This window comes from Loxodonta africana, chromosome 5 (genome assembly GCF_030014295.1).
Source record: "Loxodonta africana isolate mLoxAfr1 chromosome 5, mLoxAfr1.hap2, whole genome shotgun sequence".
NCBI lineage: Eukaryota > Metazoa > Chordata > Mammalia > Proboscidea > Elephantidae > Loxodonta > Loxodonta africana.
This window is the reverse complement of record NC_087346.1, coordinates 162,354,797-162,379,699: the sequence shown is the minus strand read 5'-3', so window position 1 is coordinate 162,379,699 and position 24,903 is coordinate 162,354,797. Positions and strand designations below refer to the sequence as shown.

General features: G+C 48.6%; 1 protein-coding gene across 11 annotated transcripts in view; it reads right to left on the bottom strand.

The window, feature by feature from the left end:
- JAKMIP1 (janus kinase and microtubule interacting protein 1) overlaps positions 1-24,903 on the bottom strand; it is a 155,308-nt gene that overhangs the window by 81,437 nt on the left and 48,968 nt on the right. For all 11 annotated transcript variants that reach the window (XM_064286247.1, XM_064286239.1, XM_064286244.1 and 8 more), the window contains 2 exons: positions 19,718-19,967; positions 17,909-18,403 (listed from right to left, as the gene is read on the bottom strand). In XM_064286247.1, the coding sequence (XP_064142317.1) occupies positions 17,909-18,403; positions 19,718-19,846 (624 nt within the window). In that variant the 5' untranslated portion in view covers positions 19,847-19,967. The remainder of the gene's footprint in view (positions 1-17,908; positions 18,404-19,717; positions 19,968-24,903) is intronic.

The window sequence follows — 24,903 nt, the reverse complement described above, 5'->3', positions numbered from 1 at the left end:
TCTCTAGAGCAGGACATCCTGTTTGGTGAAGCTGAGGGCCAGCGAGGGTGAGAGAGGTCTCGGTGAAGGGACTGGCACAACAGCCACGGCAATGGACGTGAACACGGTGACCGTGAGGATGACGTGGGACAGGGCAATGACTCGCTCTGTTGTACACAGGTCACCATGAGTCACAGTCACCTTGACAGCGGCTAACAACAACAAACGTCTAAACCAGTTGACCTTAAGTGAAGCAGATGACCCTCCATAATGTGGGTGGGCCTCACCAACCAGCTGAAGGCCTTAGGAGAAAAAGCTGTTTCCCGAGGAAGGAGGGTCCTGCCTCAAGACACGCAGACATCCTGCCAGGGTTTCCAGCCCCGTCTGCCCTACAGATGTCCACCGTGCTAGCCCCACAATCACGCGGGCCAATTCCTCAAAATAATTCCCTTTCTTTCTGTCTCACCCTCTGTCTCTTTCTCCTTCTCTGTCTCTCTCTCTGTCCCTCCGTCTCTTTCTCCTTCTCTCTCTGTCTCTCCCTCTCCCTCTGTCTCTCCCTTTCTCTCTCTGTCTCTCAGTTTCTCTGGAAAGCCCTAAGACAGCAGCCTTGATTATCCTATATAAACTTTAAACCCATTTGATAGTAACCAACAGGGCGCACATGGAGGCCCCTTTGGGAGGTCACCCGACCTCCCCACACCTCTGGTCCCCAAGTGTGAAGCAGGGAGACAGGAATATCCACTGCAAGGGGGCTGTTAGGATGGAATGAAAGAGACGGGCCCCCAAGAGGAGCGGGCCCTAGGGACGGGGGCTGGGGTCTGCTCCATAACCCTGGTCTGAGTTCCCTGCTTTCTCCCTGTGCCTTGGTTTCCTCACCTGTGAAATGGAGATGGTGCTAGGGCCTAACCACAGGGTTGCTGTGAGGACTGATGGCATTAACACGTGGGAAGTGCCCCAGTACACAGTAGGCACTCAATAAATGTTAGCTTGAATTCTGACAGTCGCTTGGCACACAGGAGGGCCCTCCGAAGACACCGTCTCCTATAGGCATTCAAACACTGAGTGGATGAATGACTGAATGGACGCTGTCGTGGGCTGAACGGTGGTCCACAAAATACTCTGTCCACGTTCCAAACCCCTGGACCTGCGTGCAGCCTGATTTAGAAGACAGGGTCTCTGCAGATGTGATTAATTTAAGAGATCATTCTAGATTAGTGTGGGGCCCAAATCCAAAGACACACGTCCCTGTAAGAGACACAGAGCGACACAGACGCAGAGGTGGCGGCCACGTGAAGACGGAGCAGACTGGAGCAATGCAGCCACGAGCCCAGGGATGCCTGGAGCCAACAGACACTGGGAGAGACAAGGACGAGTCCTCCCCTAGAGCCCCTGGAGGGGACACAGGACCGACCCAGGGGAACAAGTCCAGAAACCACTGGCTGTTGATCGTGACTGCCCTTTCTTCTGGACTGATTTCAGAGGTGGGTATAATGTGTAAGAGGGAGTCTGAAAGCCCTCTTGCTCTGCTAATCCAATCCAGCTGAGAAGGAAATGCAACAGGGATGCTTTCCAGACATGTTGCCACGGGCAACGGACTTGCCTGCAGAGGGACGTTTATCAAAATGGGATCACAGGACATTGCTCCATTGCTCTCGCCTAAGTGGGTCCTTGTGAGTGAAAACCACACACAACCGAGAATACTGCGCTGGGGACATGCGTTTTGCACCAGAACGGAAACAGCCTTTCAGACACTGACTTTTCAGTGTATTTTAAATTCAGGCCAAGCAGCCTCTTGTGTAATGCACTGGTGTTCCCTCATTTTATTTCCCTTAAATATAAAAGCTTCCTATGCCAGGGGGGCATATTTTACACATTTATTACAGAAAGTATAAGCTCTTCCCAGGTGCTGCAGCTCACTTAATCCTTACAACCCTGGGGCAGATACGTAATTACCCCTAATTTATAGATGAGGCAGCAAGAAACTGGCCCAGGGCCACACAGCTAACAGGCACTGGGGTCTGGACTCACTCCAGAGCAGGCCATCTCCAAAGCCACGTCTTCCTCTTACGGGACGATTTCTCCCCAGAACACACACACCACACACACACCACACCGCACACCACACCACGTACCACACCACACACAAAGCACACACACAGCACACCGCATACCACACCACGTACCACACCACACACATAGCACACACACGCCACACCGCACACCACACCACACACAAAGCACACACACAGCACACCGCATACCACACCACGTACCACACCACACACAGCACACACACGCCACACCGCACACCATACCACGTACCACACCACACACATAGCACACACACACCACACCACACACACCACATACCACACCACACACATAGCACACACACACCACACCACACACATAGCACACACACACACCACACCGCACACATAGCACACACACACACCACTTACCACACCACACACATAGCACACACACACCACACCACACACACCACACACCACACCACACACACCACATACCACACCACACACATAGCACACACACACACCACACACATCACATACCACACTACACACATAGCACACAAACACCACACCGCACACATAGCACACACACACCACACTGCATACCACACTACATACCACACCACACACATAGCACACAAACACCACACCGCACACAGCACACACACACCACACTACATACCACACTACGTACCACACCGCACACATAGCACACACACACCACACCGCATACCACACCACACACATAGCACACACACACACCACACACATAGCACACACACACCACACACATAGCATACACACACCACACACATAGCACACACACGCCACACCGCACACCACACCACACACAAAGCACACACACAGCACACCGCATACCACACCACGTACCACACCACACACAGCACACACACGCCACACCGCACACCATACCACGTACCACACCACACACATAGCACACACACACCACACCACACACACCACATACCACACCACACACATAGCACACACACACCACACCACACACATAGCACACACACACACCACACCGCACACATAGCACACACACACACCACTTACCACACCACACACATAGCACACACACACCACACCACACACACCACACACCACACCACACACACCACATACCACACCACACACATAGCACACACACACACCACACACATCACATACCACACTACACACATAGCACACAAACACCACACCGCACACATAGCACACACACACCACACTGCATACCACACTACATACCACACCACACACATAGCACACAAACACCACACCGCACACAGCACACACACACCACACTACATACCACACTACGTACCACACCGCACACATAGCACACACACACCACACCGCATACCACACCACACACATAGCACACACACACACCACACACATAGCACACACACACCACACACATAGCATACACACACCACACACATAGCATACACACCGCACACCATACATACACACCGCACACCATACATACACACCACACATACACACCACACACACACCACACCACACACACACCACACCGCATACCACACCACACACATAGCACACACACGCCACACCGCACACACCACGTACACCACACACATAGCACACACACACCACACCACACACATAGCATACACACCACACACCATACATACACACCACACACCACACATACCACACACACACCACACATACCACACACACCACACCATACATACACACCACACATACACATATCACACACACCATACCACACACACACCACACACAAACCACACACCACACACACATTGCACACACACCACACCACACATATACACCACACGCCACGCACACGCCACACATACCACACACCACATGCCACACCATGCACACCACACAGACACCATACCACACACACACCACACCCACACCACACCACACGCACACCGCACACATACCACTTGCACACCACACACACCACACCACACATACCACGCACACACCACACACCATGCCATGCACACCACACACACCACCCACACACCACACAAACCACACACTACACACCACACAAACCACACACACACCACACAAACCACACACACACCACACACACCACCCCCACACCACACACGCCACACACCACACACACGCACACACACCACACATACCACACCACACACCACACACATACCATACCATGCACGCCACACATACATCACACACCACACCCACACACCACACACACCACACATATACCACACCACACACACCACACACACTACACACACCACCCACCCATACACCACGCACACAAACATACTCCATACACACACACTACACATATGACACACAGCCTGCACATACACACCACACACATATACATACACCACATGCACACACGCCACACACAATACATACATTGCACACATACGCATGCAGGCACGCACATGTACTACATCACACGTATACACACACCACATACAAAGCACACATACACACCACACACACTGCACACACCACAATACACACATTACATGCACACACACCATGCAGACACACACATGCATTATATACTATACAAAACACAAGCCACACATCACACACATACACTGAGCCCACACACACATGCACGCATGCAAACATACTGCACACCACACACACGTGCAAACACCACACACACATCACATACACCATGAAAACACATCTCACACACACAGTACAAATCGTACACACACAGACACCACACGCACACAGCACATGACTACAAAACAGCCTGCTAGGATTGTGATAGAGGCTGCTAGCACTGAATCTGGTCTTAGGCTGGGTTCCCTAGAGAAGTGAAAAAGCAGTGACAAGTATATAAACATGTGTGTGTGTGTGTGTGTGTGTGTGTACATATACACATATATATGCTTACGTATGTACAGAAAGAGATTTATGTCAAGGAAATTGCTCATGGAATTGTAGAGGCTCGCAAGTCCCAAGACCGTGGGTCAGGCATCAGGCTGGAGGCTTCTCTTGACTAACACAGCTGCAGGGGCTGACGAGTCTCAAGATCGGCAGGCAATATGGCAAGCTGAAGGCTCAAGTCCCAAGATGCAGAGGATAGATGGTGATAAGCTAGATGCAAGATCCAGAGTGAGCAAAAGCCAAGGAGCTTTGCCAGAAGGCCATACAGATTGGATACAGGTCATACCCCTGAGTAAATGCCCCTTATAACTGATTGCCTGATCACATCAGATCACATCATGGAGGTGATTATATTATATCACAAAATGGAAGATAATTACATCATTACATAACTGCCAACACACTGAGAATCACGGCCCAGCCAAGTTGACACACAATCCTAACCATCACAATCCACCCCTTGTCAACGTGGCACCGTACACATCTCATTAAACCACACACAATCTCTAAACAAAGACAATTACAGAGTCATGCTTGTGCCTAAGTGATTCAACCAAATGTGGAAATTATTGTACAGCGGCATTAATAGCACACAAAAGCGAAATTCTGCCGAAGATCACTCAAAAGTGGCTGTAGTAGTACATCAGCAGGGAACTGCCGGAAATCCAAGCTGGATTCAGAAGAGAACATGGAACCAGGAATATCACTGCTGATGTCAGATGGATCCTGGCTGAAAGGAGAGAATCCCAGAAAGATGTTTACCTGTGCCTCACTGACTACGCAAAGGCATCCAATTGTGCGGATCATAACAAATTATGGGTAACATTGCAAGGAATGGGAATTTCAGAACACTTAATTGTGCTCATGAGGAACCTGTACGTAGACCAAGAAGAAGTCGTTCAAACAGAACAAGGGGATACTGCGTGGTTTAAACTCAGGAAAGGTGTGTGTCAGGGTTGTTTCCTTTCACCATATTTATTCAATCTGTATGCTGAGCAAATAATCCAAGAGGCTGGATTATAGGAAGAAGAGGCAGCGTTAAGCTTGAAGGAAGGCTCATTAACAACCTGTGATATGCAGATGACACGACCTTCCCTGCAGAAACTGAAGAGGACTTACAGCACTTATTAATGTAGATAAAAGACCACAGCCTTCAGTATGGATTACACTTCAACATAAAGAAAACCAAAATCCTCACAACTGGACCAATAAGCAACATCATGATGAATGGAGAAAAGATTGAAATTGTCAAGGATTTCATTTTACCTGGATCCACAATCAACACCCTCGGAAGCAGCAGTCAAGAAATCAAAGGACACAATGCATTGGGCAAATCTGCTGCAAAATGGCCTCTTTAAAGTGTTAGAAAGCAAAGATGTCACCCTGAAGACTAAGGTGCATCTGAGCCAACCCATGGTGTTTTCAATACCCTCATATGCATGTGAAAGCTGGATGATGAATAAGACTGAAGAATTGATGCCTTTGAATTATTGGTTGGAGAAGAATATTGAATACGCCATGGACTGCCAAAAGAACAAACAAATCTGTCTTGGAAGAAGTACAGTCAGAACGCTCCTTAGAAGCAATAATGAGGAGACTTTGTCCCACATACTTTGGACTTGTTATCAAGAGAGATCAGTCCCTGGAGAAGGACACCATGGTTGGTAAAACAGAGGGTCAGCGAAAAAGAGGAAGACCCTCAACAAGATGGATTGACACAGTGGCTGCAACAATGGGCTCAAGCATACCAATGATTATGAGAACGGTGCGGGATGGGCAGCGTTTCATTCTGTTGCACATAGGGTCGCTATGAGTCAGAACCAACTCGATGGCACCTCACAACAACTTTTACCTAATATGATGCAACATGTGTAGAACCAAAAACACACCAAAACCAAAAACCCATTGCCATTGAGTCAATTCCAACTCATAGCGACCCTATACGCACCAGCTTCATTTATATCTTATGTTTTATAAGTGAAGAAAACAAACATTTACAGTCCTCTCTCTACAACTAGTCACGTAGTCACAACTGGTATTTAGAACTACTACTTCCACCATCCATTCCATATTCTCTTTGCCATCAGCAAATATTCAGCTGGTCATGGTTCTTTGCCTGGTAGGGTGACTGAAACCTTCATTCCTGAAGGGTCTGGGCCATTAGTAGTCATGTAGGAATTGAGCTGCTGTAGTTTTCCATTGACTTAATCACAGGGCATGGTAGTACTAAGAGACACCCTAAGAGACATTCCAGACGTACTCTTCTTTACCTCCATTATGTAATATCAATCTGATTTCCCCTTGGTGACCAGGATCAATCACCCAGTCAATATAGTAACTCCCTTCTTTCCCTGTTGCTCCAGAGGGATGAAGAGTCCCAAGTGGCCAAGTAGCATTAACTTCCCGTTGAATGGAATCCATGTCGTGTCTTCAGTTGGGAACATTTCTCCATTTGGAACTAAGACTGAAAGACACGCAGAACATAGGGTCATGGGAAATGAAGCAAAATTTTGTGAGTAGAACAGGCTGCTGGGCCATGACATGAACAGGACATACGCCATTTTCTTCTCTTCTAAACTTATTCTTGCCTGCTCAGTTCCTTTTTCCTTCTTAAATTTTTACTAATGACTAATGTTCGTTTCAGACTGTAGAAAACATATGATATGATCTAAGAAAGTCTTATGACCACCAACACTACCCAGGAGACCAGTCACCCCCTGGCAGATGAGATAACACCTTGGGACCATGACCATCAAAACCACCCCAGGAAGCCAGTTACCCCCTGGGAAGATGTGATAATACCTTGGAACTATGATCACCAAAACCATCCTAAGAAAAAATGACATTCCACAAGTTCTTGAAACCCATGATTTTGCCCTAAAAAGTTTTCAGCCAGTCTCCATTTGGGGGAGACAGGCTTTGGAGGAGATCATTCCCCTCTGTCTCCTGTGTATTGATACATAATAAAGCTCTTGCTACTCACCTCACCCCTATCTCAGGAATTGGCTATCTGTGGCAAGCGACTCTGACCCACGAAATTGTGGTAACATGAGTGGGTCACTAGGAGTAATAGGGAGTGGTGCCACACCCATTTCCACTCCTTGGTTACTGGACCCATGATTCCTGGCTATGAGAGCAACAACACTCTATATTGGATGCTAGTTTAGAGCATATACAGTCACCTGAGCACCAACCCTGCAAGGTATTGCCACCTAGCTGGCACTGTAGTTGTGTCTTTAGAAGGCCATTCCTCCGTTTTATCAAGCCAGCTACTTCAAGATGATGGGGAACATGGTAAGACCAGTGAATGCCACGATCTTGGGCCCACTGTCACGCTTCATTTGCTGTGAAGTGAGTTCCTGACCCAAGCTGATGCTGTGTGGGATACCGTGATGGTGGAGGATAAGGCATTGTGTAAGTCCACGAGTGGCACTTTTGGCAGAAGCGTTGTGTGCATGAAAGGCAAACCCTATCCAGAGTAAGTGTCTATTCCAGTAGAAACAAAATGCTGCCTTGTCCATGATGGAAGTGGTCCAATGTAATCAACCTGCCAGGGGCTGGCTGATCACCTCAAGGACCGCTACCATACTGGGAACTCAGTGTTGGTCCCAGCTGCTGGTAGACTGAGTGCTCAGCAGTGGCTGTAGCCAAGTCAGCCTTGGTGAGTGGAAGTCCATGTGGCTGAGCCCACACATAATTTCCATCCCTACCACCATGGCCACTTTGTTCCTGAGCCCACTGGACAAAGACAGGAGTGGCTGGGGAAAGAAGATAACTGGTTTCCACAGAATGTGTCATCCTACCCATTTGATTGTTAAAATCCTACTCTGCTGAGGAAACCCTCTGGTGAGAATTCACAAGACACAAATATCTTCATTTCTTTGGCCCATTAAAAAGGTCTATCCACATCGCTCTTCCCCAAACCTCCTTCTCCAATTTTCCAATCATGTTCCTTCCAACTCCCTGGCCGTCCAGCCAAACCACTGGCCACAGCCCATGAATCAGTATACAATCACACACCTGGCCATTTCTCCTTCCTAGAAAAGTGAACAACCAGGTGCACTTCTTGAAGTTCTGCTCACTGGGAGGATTTCCCTTCACCACCATCATTCAGGAAGGTCCCAGAAGGGGGCTGGAGTTAATGCTGCCACTGTCCACATTTGAGTGCTGCCTACATATTGCACAGAACCACCTGCAAACCAGGCATGAGTTTTCTCTTCCTCAATCAGATAATCATAAAGAACTCCCCATGAGGACAAAGGTGCAGACTGGGAGATGGAAGCCAGTGTGACAGGAATGGAGACCAACGGCATTTGGACCACTTCCTCATGCAACTTACTTGTGCCTTCAGGTCCTGCTCAGGCCCGATCTCATATACACCACTTCCAATTAATGATGGAATGCTGCTGTGCACATCCAACTTTATGACTCTGTGGGTCTGACAACACCTAGTTCATGATGGGCAGGTCAGGTTGCAAGGTGACTTGGTGGTCCATGGTTGCACATTCAGTCTCTACTAAGGTCCAGTAAAAAGTCAAAAGCTGTTTCTCAAGAGGAAAGTCATTATCTGAAGACGATGGCAGAGCTTTACTCCAAAATCCTAAGGGTCTGCACTGTGATTCATCAATAGGGGCCTGCCAAAGACTCCAAAGTCTCACATACTTTGGACATGTTATCAGGAGGGATCAGTACCTGGAAAAGGACACCAGGCTTGGTAAAGTAGAGGGTCAGTGAAAAAGAGGAAGACCCTCAATGAGATGGACTAACACGGTGGCTGCAACAATGGGCTTAAGTATAACAGTCATCATGAGATGGCGCAGGACTGGGCAGTGCTTAGTTCTATTGTACACAGGGTCACTATGAGTCAGAAGCGACTCCACAGCACCTAACAACAACAAAAGACTCCAAACAGCATCTCTACCTGCCACTGACACTTCAAGTACCATTGGATCAGCCAGATCATATGGCCCAAGGGGCAGAGTGGCTTGTGTCGCAGCCTGAACCTGTTGCAGAGCCTTTTCTTATTCTGGGTTTCACTCAAAACTAGCAGCTTTTTGAGTCACTTGATAAATAGGCTGGAGTAGCACACCCGAATGAGGGATATGCTGCCTCCGAAATCCAAAGAGGTCCACTAGGCGTTGTGCCTCTTTTTTAGTTGTGGGAGGGACCAGATGCAATAAGTTATCCTTCACTTTAGAAGGAATATATCAACACCACTGGTCCCCTAGAAATTTCACTGAGGTGGAAGGTTCCTGAATTTCTGTCAGATTAATTTCCCACTCTCTAGCACACAACTGTTTTACCAGTAAGTCCAGAGTCACTGACACGTCTTCCTTTTAGGTCCAATCAGAATAATGTCATCAATGTAATGGACCACTGTGATGTTTTGTGGAAGGGAAAGGTGATCAAGGTCCCCTGCAGACTAAATTAAGACATAGGGCTGGAGAGTTGATACACTTCTGAGGTAGCACAGTGAAGGTGTATTTCTGACCTTGCCAGTTGAAGGAAAATTGCTTCAGGTGGTCATTTGAAACTGAGGACTTTGTGAAGAAGGTACTGGCCCCCTCAATAGCTGCCCGCCAGGTACCAGGAGAGGTACTAATGTGCTCAAGCAATGGAACCCCATCTGGAACAGCAGCTGCAACTGGAGTCACCACTTGGTCAAGTTTTCGATAATCCACTGTTATTCTCCAAGATCCATCTGTTTTTTTCACAGGCCAAATAGGTGAGTTGAATGGGATGTGGTGGGAATCACCACCCTGCTTCCTTCAAGTCTTTGATGGTGGCAGTAACCTCTGCATTCCTTCCAGGAATGTGGTGTTACCTTTGGTTTACTATTTTCCTAGGTAGGAGCACTTCTAATGGCTTCCACTTGGATTTTCCTACCATAATAGCCCTTACTCCACTTCTCAGAGATCCACCACGGGGGTTCTGCCAGTTGCTGAGTATATCTATTCCAATTATGCATTCTGGAACTGAGGAAAACACTACAGGATGAGTTCAGGGACCCACTGTAAGATGGACATGAGCTAAGACGCCAATAATAACCTGACCTCCATGTACCCCCACTCCTACTGGTAGGCCACAGTGACATTTTCGGTCTCCTGGAACTAGCGTCAGTTCAGAGCCAGTATCCACTAATCCCAGAAAAGTCTGATTATTTCCTTTTCCCAATGACTAGTCACTCTTGTAAAATGCTGTAGGTCTCTTTGGGGAAGGCTGGGAGAAAGATTAACAGTATAAATTTTTGGCAGTGTAGTGGGGTCCTTCTTCAAGGAGTTGTGAGTCTGTGAACTTGCTCAAGCCTGGGAATTGATTGAGGGGCTGTGACTCTATTCTGGCGATTTGAGTCAGATTGCCATTCACTTGGCCTAGAATTCTTCCACCTGTATATATCAAGTAAATATTAAGTAATTTTCCATCTATTTCACGCCTAGGGACACCATGACTAAGTAGTTGATTCTATAAGTCCATATGAGTCAGACTATTCTAATGACTGTTTTGACTCTCCTGTCCATTACGATAACCACATCCACCTTGTCTTGCTGACTGAGTCCAACTGCTTGGCCCCTACCACCATTGGGTCCAATCAACCCCACTGTACTTAGGTATCTTAATTCAGTTAGGGCAGTTCCCACTGTCAAATCTGGCTTACATAAAATCACAGCAGTCTTCAAGGATGCTGGGGCTCCCTTCACAAATTTGTTCTTCACTTTTGTGGTAAAAGGTGTGTCCTCTGGGCACTCCATGTGTGGATCTAATCTGATAAATCCACTGTAACATGCCAATTTCCTTAAGCTTTTGGATACCTTCTACAGTATACCGAACCAGATCTGGAACTTCAGGTTGATCTAGCGTAGGCCGCCACATAATCCATGCTTCGGCGAACCAACCAAATAAACTATGAGATCCTTTCCTAAGCTCTCAAGCTGAAACAATGAAGAATCTGTGCTTAGAGGGCCCATATCAATAAACTCAGACTGATTCAACTTTATGTTCCTTGCACCATTACCCCACATCCTTGATAGCCATCCCCACACATATTCCCCAGGTTTTTGTTTGTACATATTAGAAAAGTCAAGCCATCTTTTTTTTTTTTTTTTTAGTGTAGCGTACTACTCCTGGGTCACACTTTGTAATTTACCTTTTTTGGCTCACTGGGACTTAAGTCTAGTCTATACATCTAGAATCAAAAATGGGTGGTGGATATGTGTTACAAAAACTTATCTGCCTTAGGCGATGCCCCAGGCAATGACTCAGACACCTCCCCACTGATGACTTGGACAAAGGCTCTTTAGACAGGGCTGGGTTAATCTCATCAGATGGTGGTGGAGGGGTGGCTTAGCAGAAAAAGATGGAGTGATCTCTTCAGGTGGAAGAGGAAGTAAGAGGGTTATGTTTGCAGGAGTAATTAAATAGAATTTAGGGGCTCAGTGTCTCCAGCTTCCTCATCATCTGCCCATATGTCCCCATCCCAAGCTTCAGGATCCCATTTCTTCCCAGTCAATGTCCTCACTTTTACTTCAGGCACGTTCAAGTTTGGGAATTCAGTTGGCATTGAAATTTAGCCAATCCTATGATAAGACTGGAAACTCTGGTGGTGTAGTGGTTAAATGCTACAGCTGCTAACCAAGAGGTTGGCAGTTCAAATCCACCAGGCACTCCTTGGGAACTCTGTAGGGCAGTTCTACTCTGTCCTATAGGGTCGCTATGAGTCGGAATCAACTCAACGGCAGTGGGTTTGGTTTGGTTTGGTTTTGGTTTGGTTTTTTTGATGATAAGACTCTGTGTTTGGTTTTCAGCAATATCAGCTCTGTTACTACAAGAAATAAGGCTTTCTTTCAGAGCACAAGTGGCAACTTTGAGGTCATTTATGTGGCACTGTAGCTGTGATTCTGAAACCCTGAGCCCATCTCTTTCTTTCACCACTTTGTCTAGCTAAAGTAGGACCAACCAACCAACCAACCAGCTTCCTAATAACTTCTCACTCTGACAGAATTATAGAAAAGTAACAAACATGCTATTACCCAGGGTCTTGACTCTCCCCAATACTAGACCTATTAATGGTGATATTTTGCATATTTCTATTGCCCCCTCATACCATGGATTAGCAGTGCCCTTTTTACTAATGGAAGCAGAGTCATCAACATCTTTAAGACTAACCAGACTTGAGAACCCATTTAGAAAACTCATCCTTATAATTTTCTTTCTCTAGAACCTGTGTTGGTACCAAATGTATTAGGCTGGGTTCTCTAGAGAATCAAAACCAGTGAAGCATATGTATATGAGATATATAGACACAGAGAGAGAGGGAAACAGAGAGATTTATCCCAAAGAAATGGCTCACGTGATTGTAGAGGCTGTCAAGTCCCAAGTCCATGGGTCAGGCATCAGGCTGGAGGCTTCTCCTGACTCACATAGCTGCAGGGACTGATGAACTCAAGATCGGCAGGTCAGATGGCAGTCTGCTGGCTCAAGTCCCAAGAACTGAAGGTCAGATGATGACAAGCTGGATGCAGGATCCAGAGAGAGCAAAATCCACCGAGCTTTGCCAGAGCATCGATATGTATTGAATGCAAGCCACACCCCCAAGGAAACACCCCTAACAGCTGATTGGCTGATCACATCAGATCACATGATGGAGATGATTACACTGTATCACAAAATGGAGGATAAACAACATCATTACATAACTGACAATCTACATAATACATAACTGCCAAACCACTGAGAATCATGGCCCAGCCAAGCTGACTCACAAATCTATAGATCAACTGTAGAAAAACTGTTATCTACACTAAGTCTTCTAATCCATCACTATTTTCTGGAAGAGTCTGTGTAGAATTAGTTTTTTTCTTCCTTAAATATTTGGAAGAATTTACCTGTGAAGCTACCTGAGTCTGGGCTTTTCTTGTGGGAAAAGTATTAATTACAGAATCAATTTCTTTAAAAGCTGTAAGACTACTCAGATTTTTTTTCTTCTAGTGTCAGTTTTGCTAAGTTGTGCTTTGTCTTGGCCATCTAGTGCTGCTATAACAGAAATACCACAAATGGATGGCTTTAACAAAAAGAAGTTTATTCTCTCACAGTCCAGTAGGCTAGGAGTCCAAATTCAGGGTGCTGGCTCCAGGGGAAGGCCTTCTCTCTGTCGGCTCTGGAGGAAGGTTCCTGTCATCAGTCTTCCCTTGGTCTGGGAGCTTCTCAGCTCAGGAACCTCAGGTCCAAAGGACGTGCTCTGCTCCTGACGCTGCTCTCTTGGTGGTATGAAGTCCCCTACTCTCTGCTTGCTTCCCTTCCCTTTGATCTCGTGAGATAAAAGGTGGTACAGGTCACACCCCAGGGAAGCTCCCTTTACATTGGATCAGGGAGGTGACCTGAGCAAGAGTGCTACCCTAATCCTTTTAACCACAGGCAGAGACTATGATTTACAACACATAGGAAAATCACAAAATGGAGGAGAACCGCACATGGCTTAACCAAGTTGACACATATTTTGGGGGGACACAATTCAGTCCATTACATGCTTGTTCAAGGGATATGTCCGTTTCATCAAAATGTCAGGTTTATTGACATATACTGTTTATAATGTACTCTTACTGTCTTTTTAATGTCTGCAGGAGCTGTGGTATTTCCACTTTTACATTTTTTCATTTGGTAACTTACAGAGTCTCTTTTCCCCTTTATCAGTCTTGCTAACTAAACCCACTGCCATTGAGTCAATTCTGACTCATAGCAACTGTCATGGATTGAACTGTGTCCCCCAAAAATGTGTGAATCAATTTGGCTGGGCCATGATTCCTGGTATTGTGTAAGTGTCATCTGATGTGATTTTCCTATGTGTTGTAAATTCTGCCTCTATGATGTTAATGGAGCCCTGGTGGCTAAAAGCTCAGCTCGGCTGCTAACCTAAAGGTCAGCAGTTCAAAGCCACCAGCTGCTCCTTGGAAACCCTGTGGGGCAGTTCCATTCTGCCCTATAAGGTAGCTACAAGTCAGAACTCACCCAACGGCACACGACAACAACAAAATGCTATTAATTAGGGGGGATAGGCGGCAGTTGTGTTGATGAGGCAGGACTCAATCTATGGGATTGGATTGTGTCTTCAGCCAGTTTCTTATGGGATATAAAAGAGGAGCAAGCAGAGAGACAGGGTGTCTCATACCACCAAGAAAGCAGCACCAGGAGCAAAACGTGTCCTTTGGACCTGGAGTCCCTACACAGAGAAGCTCCTAGTCCAGGGGAAGATTGGTGGAGAATAAACCGGTTTGTTAAAACCAGCCACTTGCGGTATTTCTGTTACAGCAGCACCAGATGGCCAAACCAGCAACCCTGTAGGGCAGAGCTGCCCAGATGGCCAAACCAGCAACCCTGTAGGGCAGAGCTGCCCAGATGACCAAACCAGCAATCCTGTAGGGCAGAGCTGCCCAGATGGCCAAACCAGCAACCCTGTAGGGCAGAGCTGCCCAGATGGCCAAACCAGCAACCCTGTAGGGCAGAGCTGCCCATACAGCTTCCAGGGCTGTGAGTCGTCGCAGAGGCACCGTCCTATCTTTCTCCCATGGAGCCGCTGGTGGGTTTGAAATGCCAGTCTTTCAGTTAGCAGCCAAGTGCCTTAACCACTACACCACCAGGGCTCCTTCAGTCTTGCTAGGATTTACCACTTTTAATTAACTTCTAAATTTTTTATTTTCTTTATTTACGTCCATGATTTCTACTATTATTTTCTTCATTCCATTTACTGGGATTTAGTTTGCTCTTTTTCTTTCTTCTTGAGATGAAAGCTTAGATGTTTGATTTTCAGCATTTCTTCTTCTTTTCCCCTAAAATACATTTTTCTCTAAGGACTGATTCAATTACAACCTACAAACTTTGAAATGGCGTACCTCCATTATCATTCAACCCATAATATTTCCATTATTATTACTTCTTTGGCAGATGGGTTATTTAGATTAAAAAAAAATTTATACATGCGCTTAATTTCCAAACACTGGGGGATTTTCTAGTTTGTTCTTTTATTGATTTCTAGTTTAATTCCATAAGATTTTCACTGGCCAATTTTTTTTCAGAAGTAGACTGCCAGGTCCTTCCTCCTAGTCTGTATTAGTCTAGAAGCTCGCTGAAACCTGTCCACCATGGGTGACCCTGCTGGTATTTGAAAACCGGTGGCATAGCTTCCAACATCATAGCAACACACAAGCCCCCAAAGTACAACAAAGTGACAGATGTGTGGGGGGCTTCCAGAAGAACAAACAAATCTGTCTTGGAAAAAGTACAACCAGAATGCTCCTTGGAAGCAAAGATGGTGAGACTATGTCTCTCATACTTTGGACATGTTGTCAGGAGGGTTCGGTCCCTGGAGAAGGACATGATGCTTGGTAAAGGAGAGGGTCAGAGAAAAAGAGGAAGACCCTTAACGAGATGGACTGACACAGTGGCTACAACAACAGGCTCCAGCATAGCAACGGTTGTGAGGATGGCGCAGGACCAGGCAGTGTTTCTTTCTGTTGTACACAGGTCGCTATGAGTCAGAGCCAACTGGACGGCACCTGACAACAACAACAGTTTAATTCCATTCTGGCCAAAAAGCTTACTCTGTGTGGTATTAACCTTCTTGAAATTTCTGTGAGCTGCTGAATGGCCAGGCCGCTGGTCTGTTTTGATAAGTATTCCATGTGCCCCTGAAAAAAACGCTATTCTGCAGCTGCTGGAACACGGCATTCTATCAGTTTGGTTCGACTTGGTTGTGTTGTTTCAGGTTTTATATCCTACTTTTTTCTGCTGCTTCTATCACTGTGTTACCTGTGTTAAATCTACCTATAATACAGGTTTGTCTGTTTCTCTTTTTAGTTTTGTAATTTTTATGCATTTTGAAGTTTTTTTATTAAGTGCATTCCTGTTGAATCCACCCTTTTATTATAAAAAAAAATAAAAAGTTCCTGTATGTTTTCAATATTTCTTCTTAAAGTCTACTTTGACATTAACACAGTCAGACCAGATTTCTTTTGGTTACTGTTCGTGTGGTGTATCATTTTCCATACTTTTACTTTCAATCTGTGTCCTCATAATTAAGGCGTATCTCTTGTAAACACCACAGTTGTTGTTTAATCCTCTCTGACAATCTTAGCTTTGCAGCCTGCTGTACCACACAGGTTCAGACCACAGGTTCAGGGTCTGACAAATGTCTGGCTGTGTGTCTGTCCCAGACCCTGCCCTTTGCCTTTCCAGCCCCACTCAATGGCCTCCCACACCAACCCAAAAATACCCAAACCAGTTGCCATCTAGTCAGCTCGGACTCATGGCAACCCCACGAACTCCAGAACCCAGAACATAGTAATATTCTTCGTTTTCAATCTTTAATGCCAACCCTGAGAGAAGGCAAAAAGGTCTGCTGACTTATCCAATCCCCTGCAAAGTCACTTTGCTTGGGGACCCCAGTTCTCAGCCCATGCCAGCATCAGCCAACGCCCCCAGGGAGGAAAGGGGCTGGTGGTTGTCAGCTCCCTAAGAAGGGCACCTCCCCACACCTTGGGAATTTTGGCCTTCTGACATGATCGTCTGCAATGTGTGGTTTTTCGCTCCTTGCTGCAGCAGGAGTGCGGGCTGCCCCCTTCCCCCGCCACACCTCCCCTGGGGTGTGAGTCAGCTTGTAGTTTATTAACGAAATGAGTGAGCAAACGTCCAGCGCTCTGACGCGCTCTACAGGCTTCCCTTGAGACAACCTGCCCATCATCCGCTAACCTCACATTACAGATGAGGAACCTGCGCTCTGGGCGGTTCGGAGGTCCGTCAGGGATGGCACGCCTAGTAAGGAGACCGGCACCCCAAAGCCTTCTGCCCACACTGAGTGAGCAGGTCCTCGGAACCTCGCGTTTGCTGCGCAAAGGAAAGAAGGGCGCTTGGGGATGGAGAGAAAAGGAAAGACGGGCGTGGAGAGAGGACAGGCAGGGGCGCGGCGCAGGCGTGCGTACCAGCCGGCGGATGTCCCGCTCGCTCTCGCGCTTGGTGCGCTGCACCTCGTCCTGGTGCGCCTGGTAGGCGGCGCGCAGGTCAGCCGCCTTGGCCTTGTCGGCCTGCACGCAGGTGCTGAGCGCCTCCTCCGCCTGCCGGCGCGCCGCCTTGAGCTCCAGGATCTCCTGCTGCAGCCGCAGACGCTCGCCGTCGAAGGCCCTGCGCGCCTCCTCACGCGCCTCGGCTAGCAGCGCCGTCTTGACCTTGTCGGCCGCGCCGTCCCGCAGCAGGGTCAGCGTGGCCTGCAGCCGCTGCAGCTCGCCCTCCTTGATCTTGGCGGCGCGCGCCGCCTCCTGCTCGTGCTGTCGGATCAGCGCCTCGCGCAGCGCCTGCAGCTCGCGCGTCTTGTCCTCGTGCAGCTTGGCGCGCAGCTCCGACAGGAAGGCCGTGTGCCGCCGCTGCTCCTGCTCGCGCTCCAGCCGGACCTCCTGAAGCCGCTCGCGCAGCTTGCCCACCTGCGGTGGGATGAGACGGGGAGTCGGTCAGGAGCGGGGTCATGCTGAGGGGGCTGGGCCTGGGGCTGTCAGGGTGACGGGTGAGATTACGGCGGGGGCGGGGTCAGGGTCAGGGGTGGGGCTGAGGTCTGGGGCCGGGGTCCAGGCGCAACATCGGGCAGGGCATAACTAAGGTCAGGGTTAGGGATGGGGTCAATGGTGGGGTCAGCGACGGGGTCAGAGTCAGGTCTGGGTTCAGCATCAGGGGACAGGTCAGGACCAAGGGGCAGAGAAGGGCAGCATCAGGGGTGGGGGCAGAGGACGGGGACAAAGGCAGGGGCAGAGGCAGGCATCTAGGTCAGGGTAAGGTCAGGGGCGTGGTGAGCTATGGAGGAGAGGAAGGAGAAAAGCATGGGGAGGGGAAGGATTAGGGTCCAGGGCAGGGGCAGAGATGAGGTCAGGGGTCGATGCTGAGGTCAGGGGTCAGATTCTGGGGCCAGGGGTGGGATCAATGCTGGGGTCAAGGACAGGGTCAGGGGTTGGGACAAGGTCAGGGGTGGGTCAGGGTGAGGTCAGGGGTAGGTCAGCAAGCCCTGTCCCCTTCAGCCCACTGCCTCCACACCCTGGCACCCTCGGGGCCCCCAGATGCCATCCCCTCCCACTGCGCCCACGGCTCTGACCTCCCAGCCTCACCCAGAATCCTCCCACTATTGTTTTATATTTTTCTACAAATCCATTTGCTCTTATTTAAATAAAATGTGTGTGGTTTTTAAAAATAACAGGAAAATGAAAAACTAGATTCAATGAAAAACAAAAAACGCCCGACTGTGTCCCCTGAGTGGGGAAGGCGCAGGGGCTCAGGTGTCCCTGCACCCAGACCCCTGTCCTGCCCTCTAGCTGCTGTCCATCTAGGTTTCCATGGGACAGGGACACTGGCTGCAGTTGCCTGAGTAACCCCCACCCCGCATTGCTCCAGGGGCTGGGGGCACCTCTGGGTGTCTAACCCACCCCAGCAGCTGGACCTAGACCACTTGTGCCCCCAGGAGAGAACCAACCCGAGCTCTGTAATGAGCTGTGGTCACCCCCTACGGCTCTGTTCCAAACCCTGGGGCATACACCTGCCATCATTCCCATCCAGCAGGTAGTGGACACGTGGGGGCCAGGTCTCACCTTGGGCGGTCTCTACACAAGTGAGGGCAGTCCTGTCTCAACAAGGGGTAAACGTAGGTCCAGAGAGGCTAATGCCCGGCCACGCCCCCCAACAGGGGGTAGACGGAGGCCCAGTGTGCACAGCTCCCACCCCTACCCCATGAGGACCAGCCCTGCTGCACCCACCTTGCTCTTTTCCTGCTGGAACTCAATCTGGAGGCTGGTCAGCCGGGCCCGAAGCTCCTCGTTCGCCGTCTGCATGGCATCTGGCTCCACCTCGGGCTTCTCTCCCTTGCTCCGGCCTTTCTTCGACATTCTTCCTCTCGGGCAGGGGTCAGGTCCTGCCGTTGGCGCGGGGAGAGCTCCGTGTGCTAACCAGTGGCGCAGGCCTCTGTTCTCTCTGCTGCCACCACATCAGCCACCATCACTTGGGACTCTAGGGAGGAGAGGAGCCATCAACAGAGGCTGGCTTCACCCGCCTGGGACACTCAAACACAGGTGTGCTAAGTCCTCCCTCCATGTGTGGAATGCTTGCCATTAGCAAGACTCTGACTGGCACTTCTCCAACCTGGGCTGTTTGAGAATCACCTGGAGGCCTGTGACAACCCACGTTCTGGCCTATCCCTAGAATCGGACCTGCCTTTCCAACAACTCCCAGGTGGGCTGGGGTGCAGTCCATGGGCCACACCTGGAGTGCACCACCTACGTGGCCTGCACACCTCAGTCTGCCTCAGTCACCCAGCAGCACATTTCAAATGCAGGACCCTAGGCCTCACCCTAGAGCTCCAAGCACAGAGGGCATATTATGGGGCCAGGGAGTTCCCATCACCCTTATGGGATTCTGAGGGCTGCACAGTGAGAAACCAGCTCTTAGACTTCACAAAAGCTAGTGGTCACCCCCGGCCCCCCTGATGAGCACATCCCTGGTCACCCTGGGCCAGCATGGTGCTGGTGGCCCCTCCCCAGGCCTCTGAGCCCACCTGTCCAGGGGATGGGGGCCCTGATGAGCGCTTGGCTGCTCTGTCACCCACATTCCTCTGGGGGACCCCAAACCTTCTCTCTGGACAGCTGGACAGACCACCCTCAAAATCCACAGGTGTCAAAGCCAGAGCCCTTCAAATGAGGCCCATAGTAGCAGCCCGTGCCGTGGATGGTGGCCCTCTGGGTGCCGACAACGCACGCACCTACGTTCCCTCTTGCTTAGTCAGACCCTTTGGCAGTGATACCACCCAGGGCTACAATGAGGAACAGGCGCAGAGCTTGAGTGGAAGGCAGAGTCAGTGTTCCAACACAGGCCCATCTGCATTAGGAAACTTGGGCCCTGAACTGGACTTGTCCAAAGTCACACAGGGTGGGGCGATGGTCAGTCCCTGAACCCCAAACCTCCCACACACAAAACCCCCAGGAGAGACACATTCTGACCACTTTCCAGGAGCTCCCCCAGAGAGCAGGTGGCTGCAGGGAGGACGGGCTTCTCCAGCCGCCTTGAGCAGGACATCACTCCAGTGCAGATGAGGAAATGGTGCTCTGGGGATCAGGGAGCGTGCCCTCACATTGTGTTCCCCCAAATCCATATCCACCCGGAATGTCATTGACCTTGTTTGGAAACTGGATCTTTGCAGATGTAACCAAGATAAAAAGGAGTTTGCACTGGACTGGGGTGGGACCTAACCCTATATGACTGGTGATTATATAAAAGAGGAAAAGAAACACAGAGACACACATGCAGGGGACACACAAAGGGAGAGGGCCACGCGGAGACAGAGGCAGAGAGTGATGCGGCCACAAGCCAAGGATCGCTGGCAACACCAGGAGCTGGAAGAGATCCGGGAGGCCCTGTCCCTACAGCTCCAGAGTGTGGCCCTGCCAGCACTTCGACATCAGATTCCCAGCCCTCAGAAGTGTGAGGGAATAAATTCATGCTCTCACATGCCATCCACTCTGAGGTGTTTGTTACGGCAGCCCCAGGAGACTAAGCCACACCTGAGGAGGAGCAGGTGAGTTATGTGGGTCATTGGCATCTGGGCACACAGAGCTCATGCACCCCACCATGCACGCACCCCCAAGGTCTAGCCCAGAGGTCAGCCCCAGTAAGCCCTCCCCTGGCCACTTAGCATCCTCACCACGCCCCCCTCGCTTCCTTGGTTTTTGCTGTGGCCTTTACCATCTCTCACATTCCCGTTTTCCCAATTTTCTTGTTTATTGCTCTCTGAGCCCATGAGGGCAGGAGCTGGTTCCATTTTGTTCACTGCCGTGTGTGTCCCGGGCCTTGAACAGAGCCTGGTATACAGCAGGTGCTCAGGACAGACCTGTAAGTGGAAGAATTAGGAAATATCTGATCTGAAGGAGGAGGCTGCATGTGCTCCACCCCAGGGAAGTCCCTACTGCTGCAGAGACCCCTCCACACAGAGCCATCTAGGTGTGTGCATGGGGGTGGGCAGCAGGGGAGAATGGGGAAAGGCCACCCAGGTGTGGGGAATGGGGGTTGGGAGACTGTTAATGGTTGTGGGGTCTCCTTTCAGGGTGGTAAACATATTTTGGGACTACAGAAAGCTGCTTTTTGCACTACATTGGAAACGCACTAAATGGCTAAGTTTATGTGATGCGAACTTCCCCTCAATAAAAATCAAGCCTCCCTGAGCAAGTGTGTTCCTTTAGTTTAAATGTCTAATTTCAAATGGATTGTGCTGACTTAAAAAGCCATACAAGTATCTCAGTCATTTAGTGCTGCCATAACAGAAATACCAAAAGTGGATGGCTTTTACAAAGAGAAATTTATTTTCTCACAGTTTTTTAGGAGGTTACAAGTCCAAATTCAAGGTGTCAGATCCAGGGAAAGGCTTTCTTTCTCTGTTGGCTCTGGAGGAAGGTCCTTGTCCTCAATCTTCCCATAGTCAAGGAGCTTCTCAGGTACAAAGACCCCATATCCAAAGGACGCACTGTGCTCCTGGTGCTGCTTTCTTGGTGGTATGAGGTCCCCAACTCTGCTTGCTTCCTTTTCATTTTATCTTGAGAGATAAAAGGTGATGCAGGCTACACCCCAGGGAAACTCCCTTTACCTTGGATCAGGGAGGTGACCTGAGTGAGGGTGGTGTTACAATCCCACCCTAATCCTTTTAACATAAAATTACAATCACAAAATGGAGGACAACCACTGAGTACTGGGAAGCATGGCCTAATCAAATTAACACATATTTGGGGGGGGGGGCGGGACAGAATTCAAACCGTGACAGTATCCCTACCCCAGGCTCAGTAATATGCTTCCTGGGAATTTATTCTAAAGAAATAATTCCCAAAAGGAAAAGGCCATATGCCTAAAGATGTTGAGTGTAGCACTATTTGAATTGCTGATAGCATTGAAAACCTGGAAATAACCTAAGGGCCTGAAAGTCAGGAGGTGACAAGGCGCCAGGGAGCAAAGAAGGAAAGACACTGAGCTGCTGGAGCAGGGCAGAGACCCTGCCTTCCCGTGGGAAATCGTCCTCCTCACCCTGGTCCACATCTGGTGATTTTTACGCTTTATTTTTAATCCTGTGTGTCTTAGTTACCTGTTGTTGTTATGTGCCATCGAGTTGGTTCTGACTCACAGCGACCCTATGCACAACAGAACGAAGCACTGCCCGGTCCCGCACCATCCTTACAATCGTTGTTATGCTTGCTCTCATTGTTGCAGCCACTGTGTCAATCCACCTCGTGGAGGGTCTTCCTCTTTTCCGCTGACCCTGTACTCTGCCAAGCATGATGTCCTTCTCCAGGGACTGATCTCTCCTGACAACATGTCCAAAGTATATAAGATGCAGTCTTGCCATCCTCGCCTCTAAGGAGCATTCTGGCTGCACTTCTTCCAAGACAGATTTGTTCGCCCTTTTGGCAGTCCATGGTATATTCAATATTCTTCGCCAACACCACAACTCAAAGGCATCAATTCTTCTTCGGTCTTCCTTATTCATTGTTCAGCTTTCACATGGATATGAGGCAACTGAAAACACCATGGCTTGGGTCAGGCACACCTAAGTCTTCAAGGTGACATCCTTGCTCTTCAACACTTTGAAGAGGTCCTTTGCAGCAGATTTACCCAATGCAATGCGTCTTTTGATTTCTTGACTGCTGCTTCCATGGACATCGATTCTGGATCCAAGTAAAATGAAATCCTTGACAACTTCAATCTTTTCTCTGTTTATCATCATATTGCTCGCTGGTCCGGTAGTGAGGATTTTTGTTTTCTTTATGTTGAGGTGTAATCCATACTGAAGGCTGTTGTCTTTGATCTTCATTAGTAAGTGCTTCAAGTCCTCTTCACTTTCAGCAAGCAAGGTGGTGTCATCTGCATAACACAGTTTGTTAATGAGTCTTCCTCCAATCCTGATGCCCTGTTCTTCTTCATATAGTCCAGCTTCTTGGACTATTTGCTCAGCATACAGATTGAATATGTATGGTGAAAGGATACAACCCTGACGCACACCTTTCCTGACTTTAAACCCATCAGTATCCCCTTGTTCTGTCCAAACAACTGCCTCTTGATCTATGTAAAGGTTCCTCATGAGCACAATTAAGTGTTCTGGAATTCCCATTCATCGCAGTGTTATCCATAAATTGTTATGATCCACACAGTCAAATGCCTTTGCATAGTCAATAAAACACAGGTAAACACCCTTTCGCTATTCTTTGCTTTCAGCCAGGATCCATCTGACATCAGCAATGATATCCCTGGTTCCACGTCCTCTTCTGAAACCAGCCTGAATTTCTGGCAGTTCCCTGTCAATATACTGCTGCAGCTGTTTTCGAATGATCTTCAGCAAAATTTTACTTGAGTGTGATATTAATGATATTGTTCTATAATTTCCACATTCAGTTGGATCACCTTTCTTGGGAATAGGCACAAATATGGATCTCTTCCAGTCAGTTGGCCAGGAAGCTCTCTTCCATATTTCTTGGCATAGACGAGTGAGCACCTCCAGCGCTGCATCTGTTTGTTGAAAGATCTCAATTGATATTCCATCAATTCCTGGAGCCTTGTTTTTCGCCAATGCCTTCAGAGCGGCTTGGACTTCTTCCTTCAGTACCACTTGTTCAAGATGATATGCCACCTCTTGAAATGGTTGAACATCGACTAATTCTTTTTGGTATAATGACTGTGTGTATTCCTTCCATCTTCTTTTGATGCTTCCTGCGTGGTTTAATATTTTCCCCATGGAATCCTTCACTATCGCAACTCAAGGCTTGAATTTTTTCTTCAATTCTTTCGGCTTGAGAAACGCCGAGCGTGTTCTTCCCTTTTGGTTTTCCATCTCCTGATCTTTGCACGTCATTATAATACTTTACTTTGTCTTCCTGAGCCGCCCTTTGAAATCTTCTGTTCAGTTCTTTTACTT